General features: G+C 39.8%; 3 protein-coding genes across 10 annotated transcripts in view; 1 reads left to right on the top strand and 2 right to left on the bottom strand.

Moving 5' to 3' along the window:
• Positions 1-460: 460 nt before the first annotated feature.
• On the bottom strand, positions 461-10,724 carry LOC102302420 (Na(+)/H(+) exchange regulatory cofactor NHE-RF2). Its single transcript, XM_005925109.3, has 6 exons — positions 10,000-10,724; positions 9,361-9,666; positions 2,689-2,880; positions 2,152-2,305; positions 1,851-2,071; positions 461-1,479 (listed from the first exon to the last, which is right to left on the bottom strand). Exons 1-6 carry the CDS (start codon positions 10,204-10,206, stop codon positions 1,312-1,314), a joined length of 1,248 nt encoding a protein of 415 aa, XP_005925171.1. The 5' UTR covers positions 10,207-10,724; the 3' UTR covers positions 461-1,311.
• Positions 10,725-13,139: 2,415 nt separating this feature from the next.
• nthl1 (nth-like DNA glycosylase 1) lies at positions 13,140-20,579 on the bottom strand. Of its 4 annotated transcripts, none has more exons than XM_014334438.2 (7): positions 20,415-20,579; positions 18,490-18,823; positions 15,784-16,040; positions 15,545-15,715; positions 15,248-15,407; positions 14,379-14,484; positions 13,140-13,676 (listed from the first exon to the last, which is right to left on the bottom strand). In XM_014334438.2, exons 2-7 carry the CDS (start codon positions 18,749-18,751, stop codon positions 13,373-13,375), a joined length of 1,260 nt encoding a protein of 419 aa, XP_014189924.1. In that variant the 5' UTR covers positions 18,752-18,823; positions 20,415-20,579; the 3' UTR covers positions 13,140-13,372. The 4 variants fall into 4 exon arrangements, with proteins under 4 accessions (XP_014189924.1, XP_005925197.2, XP_014189923.1 ...); XM_005925135.3 differs by lacking the exon at positions 20,415-20,579 and adding an exon at positions 19,865-19,967; XM_014334437.2 differs by lacking the exon at positions 20,415-20,579 and adding an exon at positions 19,684-19,805.
• The window catches only part of tsc2 (TSC complex subunit 2), a 32,985-nt gene continuing 30,767 nt past the window's right edge, over positions 18,471-20,688 (top strand). For 3 of the 5 annotated variants that reach the window (XM_005925116.3, XM_005925115.3, XM_005925110.3), the window contains exon 1: positions 20,041-20,194. The gene's annotated coding sequence lies outside the window, so the exon portion shown is untranslated. Of the gene's footprint in view, positions 18,597-19,690; positions 19,771-20,040; positions 20,195-20,688 lie in introns of those variants that run through there. The other 2 variants (XM_005925111.2, XM_014334436.2) reach the window with 2 other exon arrangements.

Here is a 20,688-nt window from a genome sequence, read left to right as displayed (position 1 = left end):
AATTTTAATATTAGACATCGATGTGGAAGAATTTAGGTTCTTCTTTGCAGATTTGTTGAAATTCAACTACAGTGGAGGGTTTGTGAGCATAAATGGCCCGTTTAAGGTCACACCAAAGCACCTCAGTTGGATTTAAGCCCACACTTTGACTATGTCACTCCAAAACCTTCATTTTTTTTCAGAGTCGTGCAGAGTTTGACTTACTGGTGTGTTTTGGATCATTGTCAACATTCCTCCACAGCAATGATAGTTGTAGCTGCCAGACAAAAGGAAAAGGGCAAATACGAGGCTTGTGGAGATGGCGATGTGTGCGACAGAGGAATATGACAACAGGAAGTGTTGGAAATGAATGATCTGCTGAGGTGACCCCAAACAGGAGCAGCTGGATGAAGGTTAGGATTGGCCTTGCGCATAAATGCTTGTCAGACCTGGATATTACAACACTACTGTCGCATTTTGCTCATATTATGAAAGTTTATTTCACACAGCGAGAAATAAATGGGCACATTGACAAGAAAATAATTTACAAAGCTAAAACAAGTAATCAGAGGCTACTTAGTCTAACTTTTAAATATTTTCTGGTGTAGAAATCACTGTGGACCATTTAAGAAAAGTGCTGAAGTGATTAAACATCATATATAACATTGCCCTGAATTCACATTTAAAAGTCACATGGTACCTAAGCTGAGATATTGAACACATATGGTGACTACCTACTCCAGGATGCCAGTCTGATGGCTTCATTTATAATTGAAAATAATAATAATAAAAAAGCTTTATCTATATATATCTATATATATCTATATATCTATATATCTATATCTATCTATACACACATAGATATAGACATAGATATATACAGAGGAAAAAAAGAAACATTTATCTACAGCAAATACAGCAGGTACAGATAATATAATAGAGACATGAGAGCGCTGTGCTCATGGCTGTGAAATTGCTATGATTTGATACACCCTCTGTGGTCTGGGCACCATAAAAACAGTAAATGATCTGCCAATCATCAAATGTCATTGTTTAATACAGCCAGATTCCTGACACATCCACAGGGCATGTCTTGGTCCTTAAACACACTGGAAAGTAGACATATAGACAATATTATGCAATATCTTAAAATGATTTTATACACAGAATAAAATTTAAGAATATTACCACAAATGTTCCTTTCCTTATACAGTTTATCTTCTTGCACCTCTTTCCTTCCACATGCCTTTGCAAAGTGTAGCTATGCTCTTGCAGCAATCATGATATCAATCCCCACTTTGTTTCAGTCTCTTATTTTACCCCTTAATGGGGTCAGAAGTTGCTGAAGATCTCTTGTTTCTTGCTCCAGTCCATAGGAGGTGCTCTTTTCCTGTTGCGGCTGCCCAGGACCTTTTGCTTAGCCTCGGCAGCTGTTGGGCTAAGACGCAGACCGCTGTCCATAAAAGGGTCTGGAATATGACTGTCATCCTCATCAGGGATCTACAGTACACACAAACACACTTTCTTTAATTACACTATCATTTTCAGATCGTATTGTTGATCTCGCACATCATTTCTGTGTAGGTTCTGACTCATACAGGTCACGGTAGTCTTAGGAGCTTGGAAAGAAGGTGACTGTGCCTAAAAATCAAAAGGCTGAGAGTCCCAAGGTGAGGCCTATTAGGTCACCAGATGCACGGTGTGGATTCTCATCAGGTGTGAGTAGGGATTGAGGCTCCTGGAAAGGGATCTCAAGAGTGCATTATAAGTCCCTGAGAGTTGGTGTTGTAAGCCACGCCCTCTGTTCAAAGAAGTCCAGTCACCTTCTTTTTAAGCCCTAAGATGGGTCTCATAAATAATTCCTCTCTCACCTGAAAGCTCATGTCTGAGCTGCTGATCTCTGACTGGGTGGTGGAACTTCTGGAGGACTGGGACGCTGAGCTGCCATTGGTACGGGACTTGGGAGACAGTTTTGTAATCAGGGAGTTTGTCATGGTGACGTTTATTATCGGTGCCTCTGTGGCAGAGAATTCAGTGGTTGGAGAGGGCGTAGGTGGCTCACTCTCAGGGGCTGGGTCATCCACACACACTTCTGTGAAAACCGAAACAATAATAAGCATTTCCTCTCAAGAACAAAAATAACTGTGTCTAATAGCACAGGCACTATTTAACCTTTAATGTGGGTGATAGTAGGTATGATTCCCAGTCTGTTAAAGAGCTCGTCTGTCTCCTGGTCCACCACCAGGAGGCGTACTTCATCCCCTGCTGCTCTGATGAGGCCTACGACTTCTGAGTGCCTCAGGCCTTCTGTGGTCACTCCATTCACCTGAGACAGAAAACAAAAACAGAACAGCATTGGAGACAAAAACAGGACAATTAAAGAGCCTAAAGGCACGACACAGGACAAAGAATAGAGAGTGGCTTTAAAACTACGTGACAATCAAAAGGTATGAAAAGATCAAATCCAGAATGATTTGCATGAATTCCCTTCCTGCCTCCTCACACTTCCTTTACCCAACACAGAATAAAAATCTCTGTCCGCGAGTATCCCATAAGACTTCACTTTCTTTTTGCCAGTAAAAAACATCGCTTTCCCACACAGACTGACAGGAGCTGATGTTTTTATCCCAAAATTAACGACAAATAAATGAAGACTTCCAATAATCACCAGGTATTTTAAAAAAAAAAGACTAAATGATTTTAGTTTACCTGCAATATTCTGTCTCCAGGACGCATGCCTGAACTCTCAGCAGGTGAGTCGGGATCCACGGCACGTACAAACTGTCCACGCTTTTTCTTATCGCTGTGCAGATTAAAGCCATAGCCTTGCTGTCCCTTTACCATCTGACACAAACGGGGAAGGAGCTGAACGGCTGGCTCTGGCGAAGGCTCGACCTGCAGCTATAAAAGAATGAAAGAGAAAGGCAAAGATTACTTTTACTTTTAACAAAAAGTAATGTTTAAATGTTTTCGATAGCGATGGAGAAGATACACATTACCACAACACTGGCCAGTTGAAACTAATGAGAGGTGAAGTCAACCAAATTAAATCTATTTCCCCTGAGTTTGTGTGTTTATGTATTAATGCAATATAATCCTTAACATTTAACTCAATAATGTTTGATATACTGATAAGGCTTAACATTCAATAATGTTATAAGATGAATAATGTACAACCTAAAAATTTCCATTAGACAGAATAACACCAATACTGAAGGGCAAGCAAACATTTTGAAAAGGTCGGAGGACTCTTTATAAACTTTACAAAGGATTTGGATTTTACAAAATAGCTGTCAATAGAAACCATGCGGTATTTAGTGTCAACTAAATACTGCATGGATGCCGTTTGATTTTGTGGCAATTGTTGCCTGGTTGTTATTATTTTTACTTGTTAAAAGAAAAAAAAAGAGCAGAAATGAGCTCTACCATGAAGCAAAAACTACTCAGGAGCCGTATTTGGGATACCTCCTCTTTCTCCTCATTATGACATCATACAGAGCCAAGAGTGGGGAAAAAAACAGCCTACTCTTGTCAGTCAGAAACCTGAGACTTTGGCTCATATGGGTTACTTTTACATATGCTGATAACACTGTTTCAGACTTTGTCCATGTTTAACAGAGACATTGATGATGAACCTTTGATTAAATACATGAACGCAGATTCGATGTAATAGACTTAAGGAGTTTATAATCATGTGAGACTCAATGCCTGGAAAAGAAAACGTCGACTATGTCAGCGTAGTTTGCTGTGATATGAAGTATACTATAAATACATTATATTTTATAGCAAATTATGTGATAAACACTTAATACAATATAAGGTTCGTAAAGATCCTTTATCTGAACTTACTCCACCTTATAAACTGGTGACTCTCAGTTTACAGCAATTAGCCACAACATTGAAACTGGTTGTCTGATAAAATGGGAGGTGGGTTTAGTATTTAATTCAAAAGAACATACTAGTGTCCCGTAAGAATTAACTGTGTGAAGAACTCACTATTCTTTACATATTTATCAAATATGTAACGTTTCACGCTGTTATACAGTAAGCAGCAGCTCCGAGTTCTTGACACAGAGGCGATCCTTTAAATGTGCAATATGTAGAAATTGTTGGTTAGGTTGATATTTTGTTTTTATCCAATCCTAATCTAGTTTGATGTCAAAATTTCTTTTTTCTAACAAAAAACAAGAAAAACGTCACAGTACAGCTGCCCCAAGATATCATTTATAACAAGACTCTTGTATTGGATTGCAACAGATTGTTCTGGGCATTCATTCATTGTGGTGTATCAGCTTTCAGTACAATGGTGTAATGACAATATGATCATATCAAATTATTTTTTGACATAATTCAGTTCTAATAAGTTTCACACGTACATTACGAGTCAAAATGAACAGAACAGACGTTTTTTTGCACACTTAAGATATTTTGCTATATGCAGTTTTACATTTCGTGTGCAAACTTCCACAGGTGTGGAGGTGAGAGTGTTAGGCTGTCTGTTTCTCTGGTTTAGCTCTTTGATGGATTAGCTATCACACCAGGGATCAGCTACAGTTGCCTCCACCTTTCAGTTGGATAAAAGAATAAGGTGGAGGTTTACCTTACACAATATTGCGGGTGCACTAAAAGTTGATCAGAAGGTAGTGGTTGCCAGGTTGAATTAGTAGTCTAAGTGGATCTGGCGAAAACACATTAAGCCCAATGAAGGGCCTAATCTCCTGTGACAAGAATTGGCACAGCGTATGACTCAGCTGCTGCTCAGACCTTGACTTTGGCTTATAGTACTAGGTACATGCTGGCTTTGTGTGTGTGTGTCTCTGTGTGTTTTGCACCAGTGACTTGTATTAGTCCTTGTCCTGAGGGTAGCATTTAATATTGACTGTTGAGTGACGCAGTTCTGACTACACCTTCATGGGTAAGCTGGCCTGAGGGCGTTGTGACAGATCGCTGTGCTTTCTGCTCAAACAAAAACTGAATGCAAAGCTCTCACAACTCCAGGACTAGCAAACATATATGAATAACTACAGTGCGGAAAGGTTCATCCCTGACTGTCAGCTTTAGCTAAGGAACAACACAGCAACTGTTTTTAAAGATCTCTGTTATATTATAGATGGATTAGCTGTACTTGTCATGTTGACCCAAAATAGCTGACACATCAAAACTGCAGGACATGCTTATCTGGAAATATCTCAACTGATCCATTTGAGGATCTAAAACTTTTCCTCTGTAGATAAAATATTTGCATATTATATTAATGATAATCAAATAGGCAGGTCAACACACAGAATTAATTGCCTGCAATGGAAAACACTGTTTTAGAGTCTTGCTTCAGGTTTAAAATATCTTTGTATTTTTGCTCTAATTGTCAGACAAAAAGTCCTTTTTGGGCTCTTGAAAACCACATTTTAATAATTATCTGACAATAAAAACAATTAACTGAATGGTAAACGCAGAAATCTGCACACTAACAGATGCTTTTTTCTATATCCATCCTATAACATCTAAACAATAACAAATGATATATTGTTTTTAGTCTGAGTCTGAGTAATTGAACACAGCAAGTGGAAGCAAAGTGTGTCTGTATGCAGGTAGCATTTCTGTGACTGAGCCAGATCAATGTGCAACTGTAATACCAGCCAACACTGTAGTTATATTAGACTGTTGTATATGGGCATCTGCTTCCATAATAACACCACGGAGCAATGAAAATGTGTCTGTATTTACACGTACCATAACGTGAATGTCAGTCACAAGACAAATGACACAGAAGTGAAGAAATTAGAGCGACTGTGTCTGTGTATGTGATGTGCTCGTCAAGGGCATAAAAATTTTGTCTCTCGTGCACATCTGCAAAAAAGTATATGTATCATATACACAGAATTATCCTTCTGTGTAAATGATACAGGCAGCTGCAAAAAAAAGTTCAGGTCCAAAAAAATCCCAGATGTAACTATAATATAGAAAATCCTTTAGCAGCAGCATCCTCCATCATATGTTTCCTGTAGCTACTCATGAGACTTTTACAGCAACAAGTAAGAATTCTGGAGCATTCCTCCCAACAAAACTTCATCAATATTTCTAGGATGCCAGGATTGAATACGCTTCTTCTGATCCTGTCACACAGTGTGTTTGGTTAAGGTCGGGACTGTAACATGGTCAATCCAGGTTTATTTTTCCCGTGGCATTGCCTCTGAGACCAGTAGGAGACACAAACTAAGCGTCTGGTGGTCACAAGCTAGTGCCCAGATAAATCTGTGCCGTGGTACCACTTGGGTAATAAGTACTTTTTAAATCATCCCTGACATTCTCCTGTAAAATTTAGATTTCATGGTTGCTTCATTATTTCAAAACATTTAAGAGCTAAGGTAGCAAACAAGCCTTGGGAACAGTTGGGATAAAGTTCTGATAATGACATTGCTTGGTTGTGTGTGTGTGTGTGTGTGTGTGTGTGTGCTGAATGAATCTTGTGTGTGTGTGTGTGTGTGTGTGTGTGTGTGATGTCTTTATAACACAACTTTTAGAGATTTTGTTCGACTGGAAGACTTGACAACAAAGACTGTACGAAGCTGTATTGATTTTTGCAGCTGTGTTGCTGTGGGGTTGCTCACTTATTTTAGGTCTCCACAGGAGGTCCACTCCTATGGACAGTAGCAATAATTTGTCCCAGTTTGTTCTGGTCTTTAAAAAGATTTATGTAGCCCCTTTCAGCTACAACTCTATTGTGCTTTTCAGTTTTTGAGTTTTTAGACTTTGAATTAATTTGTAACTATCTTGTATCTTTAGTTTTAGTTGTTGTGCTTTGTTGTTTAGAGTCTTTACTTTAGAGTCTGGGTTCCCCTTACTTATGTTAGCATTAATCTCGTATGGTTTTATGCTGTGAATATTTTGTTTCTCATGTGTTTCTCAGTTGTCTGTACTCTTCAGTAATTACCCTTCTGTGTATATATATTTGCGGGCTCCTTTTGTCTTTTGTGAATGCCTCTATTTAAAGTCCCTCATGGCTCTCAGTTTATGTTTTAGAATTAAGTGGATTGGATTTCTATATTTTTGCACCTTGTGGAGTTTGGCTTCCTAGTAAAAAGTTCATTTTTATGTTTACCTGGTTTATCTGTGAATCCTGGATTTGGGCCCACTTCCTGCACTGCGTCATATTTTATTTTGTCTTGTATTATATTTTCACACTAATTATGTGCCTACAAAGCAACTTTAAAACATCAGAAATCTAAAAGAAAAGGCCCTTGCAAATGATATGTTAGAGACTCACATTGTTCCCTGCAGAGGGGGTGGCCACAGTAACACCTGCACAACGTAATGTAAAGCTTAGTTAACTTTTAGTTTGAGCAGCTGTTGGCTGTGGTGTAACATTGATGTAGAGAGATTTCTTATATTTCATTTTATTCTTTATGCAAACCTTTTCCTGAAAATAAGCTGCTGTAATGGCCATCAAAGCGACAGCCGCTATTTGCTCTGCCTTGAGCTAAACAGATGGCAGTCTGACGTGAGCCACTGGCCTTAAAGATCCTGGTCCTCTTTGTTTATATCCCAAACAGCTAAATCTCTGACAGCCAGTTGCTGTTTATTTCTGCAGCAAGACTGACATTACAACGTCACATTGAGGTCTGGTGGGCACTTTTGGAAATTTTGTTTTTGCTCCATCACACACACTGAAATTTAGGACTTTAACCCTCTCAGGCTCAAATTAAACTTTTTGTTGCTAATGCACAACCAAGTCCTGCAGTGGTACTCCTGAGTAAAAAAAAAATCATAAAATATGTATGTGGGGTAATCAGGTTGTTAGTTTTTAATTGTTGGAAATCGGCAACGCCCGCCTCAAGAGGGTTAAATGATTTTGTGTTTATTTTGTTAACAAAGAATTTACAACAAGAGTTTTTTGCAGGCAGATGCAGTGCAGACTCTCACTGAAGCAAAATAAGAACTTTGCTAGAAGGCTCACATTTTTCGACTGTTTTAATGTAGCCTGTAGTCCTGCTGTACTTCACCTCATTATTCTCTGTATATAAAACAGAACAAAGTTTTAAGACTATTTCAACTACAACTTCACACTATATTCTCAAAATAAAAGTCTGTCTAAACAATAACTATTGTATTGTGCACTGTATTTGTCACTGGTGTTCAGTCAGGTGGGAAGAACCAGATCACTCTTTAATTACAGCTAAATTCTGTATTCTAAATGTTCGCACCTGTCTGAGACAACAGTGGCTTAAAACTGATGTAACAATGACCTTTCATCATATTTATGCAGATTCCTGAATCACAGGAAATGCTAAATATAGAGCAGTAATATTTGACAATGCATTTTGACTAGAGAGGAAAGTAACAAGTGTGTTTCTGCAAACCTGTGTGGGTGTAAGACTTCTGTAACACAGACTGAAATTTCAATATAAACAGCCTCTATGTTGCATCACAGTATATTCCCTTACCACGCTACCCATATGGCCCTATTACTGCCAGGCAAAGCATGCATAAAATGCTTCAAAATAATAGTTTTTCATTACAAAAAAATATAATTATGATCAAGTTTTCAGGCATGCGGTCTCCCTATTTTTTACATTGATCCCCTGCATAGAAAAAAAAACAAGCAATGAACCGAAACCATGGGGTGGAGCATTTTCACTTCTTGTGGATATCATCTCTGTCCAAGACAGCTAGCTCAGTGAAACAGAAAGTAATTTAACCTCCCAAATAATCCCCTCCTTCTTTTACGCTTATCCAGTTCAGGGTTCTGGGGTGGTGGAGCTTATCCCAACTGCCAAAAGGTGAGAAGCAGGGTACACTCTGGACAGATCACCAGTCTGTCACAGGGGCAAGACAGACAACCATTTGCACTCACATCCAACCTTATGGACAATTTAGAATCACCAGTTAACCAACCAACTGCATGTTTTTGGGAGGGATATAACCCACAGGAACACTTTTGATGGGTTTGAACCCAGCACCTTCTTGCTGTGTGGCGACAGTGCTAACCACTGTGCCACTGTAAATGTCAGTCCAAGACACCTACCTCATAATTAATAATTATTATTTAAACTCCCACATACAATTTTATATTTTATGAAGAAATTCATGTACCTTCATCTTAATGTTTTAACCCCATTTAAGCGAGTTTCAGGAGGTCAGCCTTGTGATTTGTTATTGTTGGATTTTTTCAGTCTCACCTGTTAAGACAAGTCAACAGGCTTTCTAAAAGTACTTGTCTGAGACTGAATCCAGGCAGCATGCCAGCCAAGTACAGATTAGTGCATGAGAAACATCAGGTCTTAGCACATTAACACATTAGTTCACAGTAATCACATAGAATTATCTTGAAGACTCAACTGTTCCTCTGGTGCTCATAAAAAGTGTCTTGATGCTCACTCTTACCTCCAGGTCTGTCACGATACTTGAAGTCACGGAGGAGCTCTTGACCTTGCCTTGTGTGATCATGCGAGTGGGTGACTCTGCAGCTGGATAATGAAACACAGGCGTGTAGCTGGGCGTCATGGGTGAATTAGCTCTGGGAGAGATGCAGGGTGTCTGCCCAGGAGAGGGACGTGGGGAGAGGGTTCCCATCTCAATGGCCAGGTCCTCTGTGCAGGCCAGGCCATGGCTGCAGAGGTAGTCTTCTGTTTCTCTATCCACCACCAACAGTCTGGTGCGGTGGGGCACCTCACGGATCCTGTTCACTACCTTCAGAGAGGAGAAAGGAGTAACAGCAAGGAGTTTCATATATATTAAAATGGTTAGATGTGTCATTCAGTCTAAGCTGTTTACAATGAACTGATCAGCTCATTACATTTACAGTACATTACACTTTTGTGTTATGACAAAGGCAAAAAGTCATTCCCATCACAAAAGGCTCACACTGACCCATTTTACAACCCCACTCTCTCCTACTCCTCAGGCAAGAGAAAGTGGTCGAACAGGTACTTGTTGTATATGTAAGGGTTTATGGGCATTCCTGGATCATTTCAACCGAGCAAACACATGAAAATAAATATAAATTACCGAACCAACACTCACTTGATGATGAGTTTCATTCTCTACATTCTCTCCGTTCACCTCCACCAACCGGTCACCTGGTCGCAGCCCGGCCAGGTCAGCCGAGGAGCCGGGCTCGACTTTGCGGATAAATTGTCCTCCTCTATTCCGCTCGCCATGCAGATGAAATCCATAGCCACGCTCTCCTTTGACCAAAAAACACAGCCTTGGTCTCAGCTCGATTTCCATCCCAGTGCGTCAGTAAAGGAGGGAAACAGGTTAGAAGGTCTCGGGAGAATAAGCAGGTGCTTTGCCTAAGAGCTGTGGAAACGCACTGGCTTTTAATCCAAAGTGGTTATGCGCTTCAGTGACCAAAAGATCAGCATCGCTTGGCATCCTGTGAGCCTTTAACTAATCCACAATTGTTCTGATGAAACAAATTAAAATGTAGGCTAAAAGTAATGAGTGCTTAATCCATCCTGAAATATCCAGAGCTGCAAATATGAGCGCACAAAATTGTGCACAGTGCGCGTAAAATTGTGGTAAAAAAAACAAAACAACAACAACAAAAAACAAAACAAAACAAAAAACCACGGACAAGGACTAAGTCCCGTCCGTGAAAGGAATAATCCAAGAGATCAGAGATTAGAAAGCTGCTCCTGGCACGCAAAACTTAATTCTCTTCGTCAGCTGGGCGTGTGTCCTCCTGTCCCACCCGGTGAGAGTGAGGAGGTGTCAACGGCACACGGACTATCCCCCTTAGCGCACACCTGACGCCGCGCTCTCCAAGCAAAAAAAAAAATAAATATATATATATATATAGCTTGAAAGGAAACCTTGTTTAATCAGTGAGAGCAGGCGTTTGAAACATGCTCAACAAGTACTGAAAGAGTTCTTCTGAGGGCATTTTTGTCTTTCACAGCCTCCCCAGAGAGACAGAATCTTTTCCAAGTAGGTGGAGTTGAAACACGAATAAACTGTGACCTGAGAAAGGAAATCTGCCTTATCCGTCCTTTAGCCTTATCTTTGCCGGAGATCTATAAAAAGAAAGTTGGGTAAAAATATTTCGTGAAATATAAGCTGTCTTTGCGTGACGTGATAGCTGGTGCACGCGCATTTATCTCTTTCAAAGTGAGTCTTTAAAGAAATTCAGGACAGTTGACGTGCAAGGACTGAGAACCTGATCGGTAAATATGAGACACTGACATGGTAAATATTTGCATAGGCAACAGTTTATCTATACTAATCGTGTAGGTTTGCATATAAAATCATCCGTGACAGACATAGGTCGCTAAAGCAGATCTTCCCCTGAGCAATCAAGGAATAGAACCTTATTAAATCCCTCACACGACATGTCTGAAGATAGACATGTCATGTGATGGATGCATAAAAAGAAACTGCTTTTGATAGTAGTTTTTTTTCTGGTGTTTTTGCGTGTGTTTTCTCTCATCTCCCATAAATAAACTCCACAATTTGTGCACATGCACATTTTTAAAAGCTTTGATGGATCCGAACTTCCACATTCCCGTTTTATGAACTAGAAGCAGATTCTCGTCTCAAGTGCACATCTTAAACTTAGAATTAAAACGTTTAACTTTCTTAACAATAAAAAAGCCCCAAGAAAGCAAATATTTCTGCACAGTAACGATCAAACAGGCAAAATAAGAACAAGTGAACTGTAGGGAGGCTTCTGTAAACACACCTGACTAATAATATAACTGACCCTTAAGCAAGATGCTCAGCCAGCTCTGGTTAAAGACATCAACTAAATCACTAAAACAGACTTCAAAGTAGCTTCGAGATATGTGCATATTTAAGACTTACATAGTGTTAAGTTCTTACATTTTTTAAACCTTCTGCAGAAGAAATATTGTTACACAGGTGTAACTAACAAGCAAGTCTTTTCACTTTAAGCGGTGAGTTATGGCATGCAGCATACATACAGTTTTATCTGGGTGCTCTGGTTAGGTCTATGAGCAGGCTGATAGTGCAGTGATTAATACTGTTACTTTACAGCAAAATGGTCCTGTGCTCAAATCCATAGGGGACTTTTTTATTTTTCTATTTGGTTTCTCAGAAAAATGTTGCATATAAGAGTTTCACTTCCTGCTTAAATAAAGTTTAGCCTGTATAGTTAGAAATAAAGCTTTCATAGGACTCTCTGCATTCATCTGAAAAACAAAGTACACCCCATGTTTCAATAGTGTGTAGATCTGCCTTTAGCAAGAATAACATGAAGGAAGTGTTTTCTGTATAAATGTATCAGTTTCTTTCTTCTTGTGGAGAAATTATGGCTAACTCTCTCTTTACAACATTCCTGCAATTCATTGAGGTTTCTGGGCATCCTTCGATGCACATCTCTCTTAAGGTTCTGCAATAGCATTTCAATTAGGCTTCAAAGTTCTTTGACATCAACATCTTCTTTTGTTTTTCAGCCATTCATAGATTTGCTGCTTTGCTTGGTGCCATTGTCCTGTTGCATGACCCAATTTGGGGCAAGCTTTAGCTGTTGGACAGATGTCCTCACATTAGACTCTAGAACAGCCCACTTTGATATACAGATATGTTTATAGTCAACTCAATGACTGACAAGTGCCCAGGTCCTGTGGCTGCAAAAGCAGCTCAGATCACATTCTCTCCACCACCACGCTGTTATTTGGTTTTCTACAAAAGTGTACATTGTGGCCAAACATTTCCACTTAGGTCTCATCTGTCCGAAGGACATTGTTCCAAAAGTCTTTAGGTTCTTTATGTTGCAACATACCTAAGAGTGACAAGGCTAAAGCATACCTGAATTAACATATGGCTAATTTGGCACAAACATCTTGTGTATTTAATTAGTAGCACCTGGCTCCTACTTATCCCCTCAAACAGAAGCTTACTTTCTTACTTTCTAAATGTAAGTGTAAAGGCCAGTTTATTTCCTTTTCTGTGCAGGATAAATTGAGTATGAATTTTCAGGTATTTGCTTAGGTTTCTTAGTCATAATTTATATCCTGTTCATATTAGACTCAAAATGTGAGTTTTAAAAACAATTTATACTGCATGCTAACTATAAGTCCTGTACATGCTAGGTACAATATTTTTAGGTACAGTTTATAGCATTTTAATTAATATTAAAATGCTATAAACTGCACGCCTCAGAAAATGTAGTTTATGACACCACACAAATAAAACTTACATAATTTTTGTATTTTATTTTATTCTTCTTAGACAAAACTTTACACAAAATATTAGTAACATGTTTTTTATTTGGTAAAAAAAGAAAAGTATTAAAAATATTTACCCTTTAAAGGTGCTGTTATAGTGTCAAATATATTCTTATATACATGTTTTTAAATCTATCTGTATAAGTAAACACGTAATATGTCTTCTTGTGCTCACTGTCTGCTGAAATCACAAACATCGGTAAAATTTAAACATTAACCTTGGTTTTCAGCCTTCTCTTTGTGGTGTGGGAAACAGATGTGGGTAGTAACTCCTTATTTATCATCTCATCTTTAAGAGCTGCTTCCTGTTTAGGTTCAGTTTTTATTTTTGAAGAGGAGGTTGGACTTGGAGACCGTGGTGATCCCGATTTAGGTCTCTTTGCTGGAGAGTTCTTGTGGGCAGATGGACAGCTGTGCTGGTTCAGACACACAGAGCAGAGAGGGTTGACGGGCAGACAAACCTGCTGTCCAAAACCCACAAGCAGCCAGTTGATCTCACTCCACAGCTCCCTGCAACAGAGAAACATCACCTGATGACTTTACAGAAGTACTACACTTTGAAACATATTTTTGTAGTAAATTAAATGATATCACTGCACTCTAAGAAGAACACACTGGTGCTGGTGTTAATATCACCATATCAATACATTTTTATAAAAGTGTCAAATTTCATGGATTGAAAATGGGTCACCATGACATCTACTGCTCTCTGGCCTGAGGATCTCTTTACTTTATAAGTGACTGCTCTCACATTTGCTAATTAAAGCTGCTTTCATCTGTTTTTTTATTAAAAGAAGATAAAGTAACTTTTAATCAAGAAATGCTGTCAAATTCTAATTAAATGAAAAAATATAATTTCCTGTTTATTATTTGGGAGTCGGTCTCTCACAATATCAGATGTATAATCTATGACCAAAGAAGTGAAGTATTATATTGTCATTTCTGGTATATCGTGACATCAGAAGAATATAGTGAGATCTGCATGTTGTTGAGCACTGATTATTATTTTGCATTCTAAAAATAAATTCCCAGATTTCCACATTTTGATTTTCATTGCTTCCCACTGTCAGTCAAACGTTAAAGAGTCAACATTAACCACTGGCAGCGCTGATGTATGGTACGTATCTAAATCAATCCTGGACATCTTTATAGGTTTGTTGATCACAAGTTAATCAGGTTTCGCGGATCAGCAGTGAGTTGTCATGCTGTTACCTGGGCAACCACTCCTCAAGGGCCTTCCGTGTTTCCTCTGGGTTTTTGGTCGCCTTCCTGAGCCAGCCCAGCCTATTAGATATACGATGCACATGTGTGTCCACACCTAGACAAAAATGATCAATACAAATGAAAGCCTAGTCTCATCACAATACTTCTAAGTTGCCAGTTTATTCGGTGCACCTGAATAAATCTAATGCAATCAAACAGAAGAACCCTGCAACGCGTCGTAACTACACGATGAATATAAGGCTCATTTTTTGTTTTAAAGCTGTGTGATACCAAAGGATGTAATTTCTGAAGTTTCTCAAACGTAGTGCATACATCATTTTACAAACCAATGATTTCTCAATGCGGCAGAAACATCAAATATGACGACACATCAAAACCACTAATGTGTCTTCACTTATTAATAGAGGTAAAAATAAGGGAATTAGTAGACTGGTCAATCAAGAGAAAGGCACGAGCCCCGGCTTGGACAGTCTCAGTCGTTGTGTCCTTGGGCAAGACACTTCACACGTTGCCTACTGGTGGTGGTCAGAGGGCCCGGTGGTGCCAGTGTCCAGCAGCCTCGCCTCTGTCAGTGCGCCCCAGGGTGGCTGTGGCTACAATGTAGCTTGCCATCACCAGTGAGTGAATGGGTGGATGACTGAATGTGTAAAGCGCTTTGGGGTCCTTAGGGACTAGTAAAGCGCTATACAAATACAGGCCATTTACCATTTATTACTGTGACTCAGCTGCACTACCTTTGCGGCCCACCAGGGGGCTTCAGCCTACACTTTGGGAATCACTGATCTAGAATTTTGCTTAATCAGTTTCTGGGAGGTTAGCCAATTGTGTCTGCATGTTTAAGAGATGGAAGTCCCTACCAATGCCAGACACCTGGTCCCAGGCGATGTCCATAGCCAGGTGAGCCATTTTGGGTCCAACTCCCGGCAGACGGACCAGCCCCTCAACACTGCTTGGGATATCCCCTCCAAACTCCTTTTGTAACATGGCTGATGTCAGCTTCAGATACTTCACCTTATTCTAAAGAAGAACAGGTAAGAAACCAAGAGGACACAACAAAGAACACAGCTGAGAAACCAGGTTAATATTAATATTTAACTTTTATTTACTGAAATTTGATTAAACATGCTAACAGCTATGGACACCATCTGTTTTACCCTCCAGAAGCCGACAGGATAGATGAGTTTTCCCAGTTTTTCATCATCTGTAGCGAGTATGTTTTCTACAGTGCAGCCGTGTGCTCTGAGCTTCTGCATAGCTGCTGCTGTCACCTGGTCCTTTGTCTGACTGGACAGCATGAGTGACACCAGCACCTGGAAACGTCTCACCTGCAGATGGAACAGAGGAATTAACAGGTTCTATTTAAGGGGACTTAAAATATCCACCCCACACCTACATGCGCAGGAGCCTCCATGTCATAGCATTTCTCTGCTCCCATGTTATCTACAGGCGCATCACGGCCGCTCCTCATCTCACGAATGAATCCTAACTGTTTCCTCCAGTCGGCAGGTTCCCAGCGCTCAGTTTTCATGGGAGAAACACGTTCATCCTTCTCGTATTCCACCTTTAACTGTCTCCTCCTGCGGCTGTGTGGATACTCCGGTAAAGCTTCGGTTTTTGGTTGCACCGGTGCCTCGTGGAGGAGTTCACGACCTGAACAAGCGGAAGCGTGGCACCACAGTAAGCACCATAGCTAAAAATTAAAACACAAATGATATCTAATATAATCTAATTAATCAAAGACTAGTTTTGATGTAAAAAAACAAAAAACAAAACAAAATCACAAAAAGAAAATCACCATAAATAAGATATTTCTCCAACCAGTTCAACATCTAAAGATGCTGAATGTTGGAATAATTTCACCATCTTGGTTTAAAAACAAACAAACAAAAAACCCCTATAATCTTCGCACACTGTCTTTTTATCATTATTTTATAAAAGCAAAACATTTTCAGTCCCATTCACCTTAATTGGGTCAATGTTCATATCATGGTTCATATGGTTGCTATGACAAATTATTTACAAAATGAAAATCAAGTTGTATTTAATAAATTTTGAAACTTAACAATTAAGAACAAATGTTTATTAGGAAAAAAGTTTATTTAGGCCATAAATCAAGATAGAAGTAAAGTGGTTCTCTCACAGACTTTTATATAACCAGACTTTTTTTTTTTTTTGCAGTTAGGAGTCACCCCCTGCTGGTCATCACAAAGAATGCAGGTTCTCTAATAACTAATCAGACAAGCAGATTAGCTTCATGTTTTTGTATAAACTCATTAAGACTGTCTAAAAACCCTTTAAAGAAAGAGACTTGAAATACTGAGCCCACTGTGTAAAATTTACACTTATTTCTGAACAAGCAAATTCTGTCTTTTTTTAATGACATCACAGAGTCAACAGATCTCAAGCTCAGAGTAAGAGACTTCCAGAATCTTGGGGCCAATGTTGCAAACACAATCTCCTTTAGTTCACACGCTTATATGATCCACAGCCAGCAGGGCCTGATCACATGACCTCAGGGACCTGATGAACACTGGTGCTCAACTATGCAGAGCTCTAAAAGTCAAAACCAGAATCTTAAAGTGGAACGATTTTCACAGAGAGCCAGTGCAACTGAATTAGTAACGATGTGATAGTTCAGTATTGGCTCAGGGGGTTGGGAATCGCATCTGTAACCGGAAGGTCGCCGGTTCGATCCCTGGGCTCTCTGTCCTGGTCGTTGTGTCCTTGGGCAAGACACTTTACCCTACTTGCCTACTGGTGTTGGCCAGAGGGGCCGATGGCGCGATATGGCAGCCTCGCTTCTGTCAGTCTGCCCCAGGGCAGCTGTGGCTACAACTGTAGCTTGCCTCCACCAGTGTATGAATGTGAGAGTGAATGAATAGTGGTATTGTAAAGCGCTTTGGGTGCCTTGAAAAGCGCTATATAAATCCAATCCATTATTATTATTATTATTATCAGAACTTGCTAGTTTGAACTACCAACAGTGGGAACAAAAGAAATTCTAAAAATTAATTAAAAAAAAAAAAAAAAAAAAAAAATCAGACCTGATGAAATAAAGGCATGAACAACAATTTCCAATTCGGAGTACAAAAACGTGTCTGCCCAAAAAAGTACATTTTTTGAATTTCATCTTGTGGAAACAAATCTTCTTCGAACAGAGTTATTCGTTTCAGCCTTCAAAGAGGTGCAACAAAGAGGCTCAAAATGTTCATATAGTAGGGCACATATTACAGAGACATGCTTCAGAGCAGGAGTGCCAAACATAAGGTCCTTGGGCCAAAATTGGCCCAGCAAACACTACAATCCAGCCCACTGGATCACTGTTGATGGCTGTACTTTTTTTTTTTGTTACACTGTATGCACAGTAATAAATAAAAAAAATGATAAAAATAGGAAATTTCCTGTGAAATAACCAAATGTTTCCACTTTATTATGATTAAGGGTAGTCTGGGCAATGAGCTACCAAAGTGTAGTGTTGAAATGACTCTTCTTTTCTATAAATGCATAGTTAAATATCTTTACACTGACAGAAAGGGTATTTTTTACTGCTCTGGCCCATTTAAGATCAAAGTGGGTTGTGTGTGGCCCAAGACGTAAAATGAGACTGACATCCCTGCTGTAGAGCGACCTTTATTAGTGTAAACAGGGTTTTGTGCAGGATAAACTGAACTCCCTGTTTATTAGCACAGACTCAGTCGCAAGTACAAAATCTGTCTCTTGAGTGTAAAGGTCAGTTTTCTCTTATGGATGCACAAAACCTTATATCCTGCACGTTCATAATTCTATTTCACCTGTTTCACCTATTTCTATTTCACATTCGCAGAACAAAAGAAACAACATCTTTCACTCTGTGCCCTGTAGTGTTCATTGATAACTCCTGCACACTGGGCGAGAAAGGTGATGACAAAGCCTGGTTTTCACCTGCCAGTCGCTTTTTTAAGATGTAAAGGTGTAACTGTAGAATTGGTAAGCAAAGCAAATCAACCTGCTCCAGAATATGCGCAAGCGCAATAGCCTTCTGCCACCAAAACAGCTCAAGTTAATTAATTTGTATCCACGTGTACCAACGTACGTGGTCAGTTTGTGTGGTTAGCGTTACCGGCTGATAAAGGAGTAGACGAAGCTCTTAGTTCTGACACGCTCTTCTCCTCCACCTCCACCTTCACTGGCACAGCGCAGACCGGGTCCTCGTTCCTCCGTCTGTTGGTGAGTTTGGTCCTGAGAGAGGCTGCAGGTGTGCGGCCAGCAGTTTGACTCGCACTCCGAGTCATAACAGACCTGTTCTCCATGAAGTAAGGAGAAGTCATTATAACCCCTCGGACTACATAACAGACCCGCGCGCTGCAGCGGACGTGAAGCATTGAACTGTTGCTGAAGTTAGTTTCTCATTCGTAGTTTTTGGATCGCGGGTGGAGCTGATGAGCTGAATTCGCCTGCAAGAGGAAGAATGACATAAACACAGAGACTCGATTTTATTTTGAAGATTTAAAAAATAAATCTTCCGCTCTGTTAATAAAACAATATTTTTTTGATATATGAGATTACACTTACACTTCCTGGTGGAATTGCCAATTTACTTTTAAATCTAAAACAAACAAACAAAAACCTACACGATACTCAATTGCGACTGAAAACGGGTCAGGGTTATATTATTAGTTTAACTGTAGACGTACTGAACCCCCCCCCCCCCCCCCAATAATAACTGTCTTATAATAGAAAGTCGAACAACGGATGTCGTAAGCGAGTCACTAGAATAATTACATTTTATTCAGGCCTGCATTAATAATAAAATAATAATAATAATAATAATAATAATAATGATAACTTACAAAATCTGCTCATTTCCAAATCCATGTTTTTATTCTTAGACCATACTAAGCTTTATGTGGCTTTACATGAGTGACAAATGAAACATAATCCTTATTTATCTTATACTGGGTCTTGATAATCTTCCTTTACTCTCTTTTAAGCCAACCTTCCTCTGATTGGCTGCCCCTCACAAACAGAAGGTTTGAACAGCTGGATGGACTGAAAGAGAGTGTTTAGAGCAGTGCATTTGACCCAAAGGTACCACTTTACCATCAGTGTGGAGCCGATCCTGTCATGGTGTCTATATTTTGATAAGTTTGAGAACCGATTATCACAGTAGGGTTAATGGAAGCTGCTAGTTGTATTCGCCAAATATTAGAGAATTTCTTGTGGTAGTCCAACTTCTGTCCTAGAAATATAGCCAGGTTCTTTTTTGTGTTTTTTTTTTTTGTCCAGAGCCCAAAAATAAAAATATTTGTATTACCTTGTCCATAAGCGCCACTCACAGGACCCCTGGCCACATTGCGGCTTGTAGCGTCAAAAAGGAACCAACTTCACTAACAGCAGCACGGTAAGCTAGCTGCTAGCTTAACAGCTAAAACCGTCTTACTTTATGCTAAATTTTGACGGCTAAACACTTTTATATAGTCTATAGGAAACTTTACCTGCGCTTTACTTCTTTGTAGATGTTATGGTTTCCCGCTTGTGCCACAACACTAAAACTCATACTGCTAACAAACGGACTAGCATACTTCGTATTTAGTCTGCCCTTAAAAAATACATTTCCCGCGAGGCAGTGCGGCAAACGTGTTTTTGTAGGAAGTCTCACTGTCAGAGCATTAGTGTGTCATCCGGTTGAGGAGTAGGGGTGCTGGGAGCGAGCCTTCGGCTGCAAAGACAGAGTTATATCAATGCACAGAAGCGGGCGGCTCGGCTGGCTGCAATCTGACGAAGCAGCGACTGAATGAAACCAAAACCGACTCAACTTCACTGAGGTGAGATGAGAGGGGGAGAAGGTTGCCGGGGGTAGGAGGGGCAGGCGCTGTTGTTTTATGCTACTAGACCTTCAGTGCCACAACAGAGAAATGCTAGCTTATTACAACCACTGTGAACCGAAGCTGAGAGGGTTTAGCAACGCCACACTACGTTTGTGCTGATATGAAGTGTTTAGGCTGACTTGTATCCGCAGATATATCAACTCTGGTTCGAGCCTACCTTGCACCGTTGCTGCTGCTGCTGTTGTTGTTGTTGCTGCTGGTGTTGGACTGAAACAGACCAGCCGTTGTCCGTCTGCTCACCTCCCCTCCCCTCTATCTCTGTCAAGTCCACATGACAGCAAATTCTTTAAACGTGCCCCATGGGTTTACATATTTACAGGCTGCAGTGTCAAACTTTACTCCTGCTTAAACAGTGGCTTGTAGTGCTATGTGGACCCACCTGTAATGTCATAAACTTGTTGCTCAAGTTTATTTTGCTGCTGTATGGTCTA

Source organism: Haplochromis burtoni, unplaced genomic scaffold (assembly GCF_018398535.1).
Source record: "Haplochromis burtoni strain Fernald_Lab_line unplaced genomic scaffold, NCSU_Asbu1 Contig_70, whole genome shotgun sequence".
NCBI lineage: Eukaryota > Metazoa > Chordata > Actinopteri > Cichliformes > Cichlidae > Haplochromis > Haplochromis burtoni.
This window is presented reverse-complemented; position numbering and strand designations above follow the sequence as displayed.

Bases quoted from the DNA above. Each gene is read 5' to 3' on its own strand.
- LOC102302420 (XM_005925109.3), bottom strand. From the start codon at position 10,206: ATGGAAATCGAGCTGAGACCAAGGCTGTGTTTTTTGGTCAAAGGAGAG. The intron at 9,667-9,999 runs GTGAGTGTTGGT...TCCTCTCTGAAG, and splicing joins AGAATGAAACTCATCATCAA to GTAGTGAACAGGATCCGTGA. The intron at 2,881-9,360 runs GTAAGAGTGAGC...ATTCTTTTATAG, and splicing joins GTATCGTGACAGACCTGGAG to CTGCAGGTCGAGCCTTCGCC.
- nthl1 (XM_014334438.2), bottom strand. From the start codon at position 18,751: ATGCTTCACGTCCGCTGCAGCGCGCGGGTCTGTTATGTAGTCCGAGGG. The intron at 16,041-18,489 runs GTAACGCTAACC...CCGCTTGTTCAG, and splicing joins GTCTACTCCTTTATCAGCCG to GTCGTGAACTCCTCCACGAG. The intron at 15,408-15,544 runs GTAAAACAGATG...GTTCTTCTTTAG, and splicing joins ATCCTGTCGGCTTCTGGAGG to AATAAGGTGAAGTATCTGAA.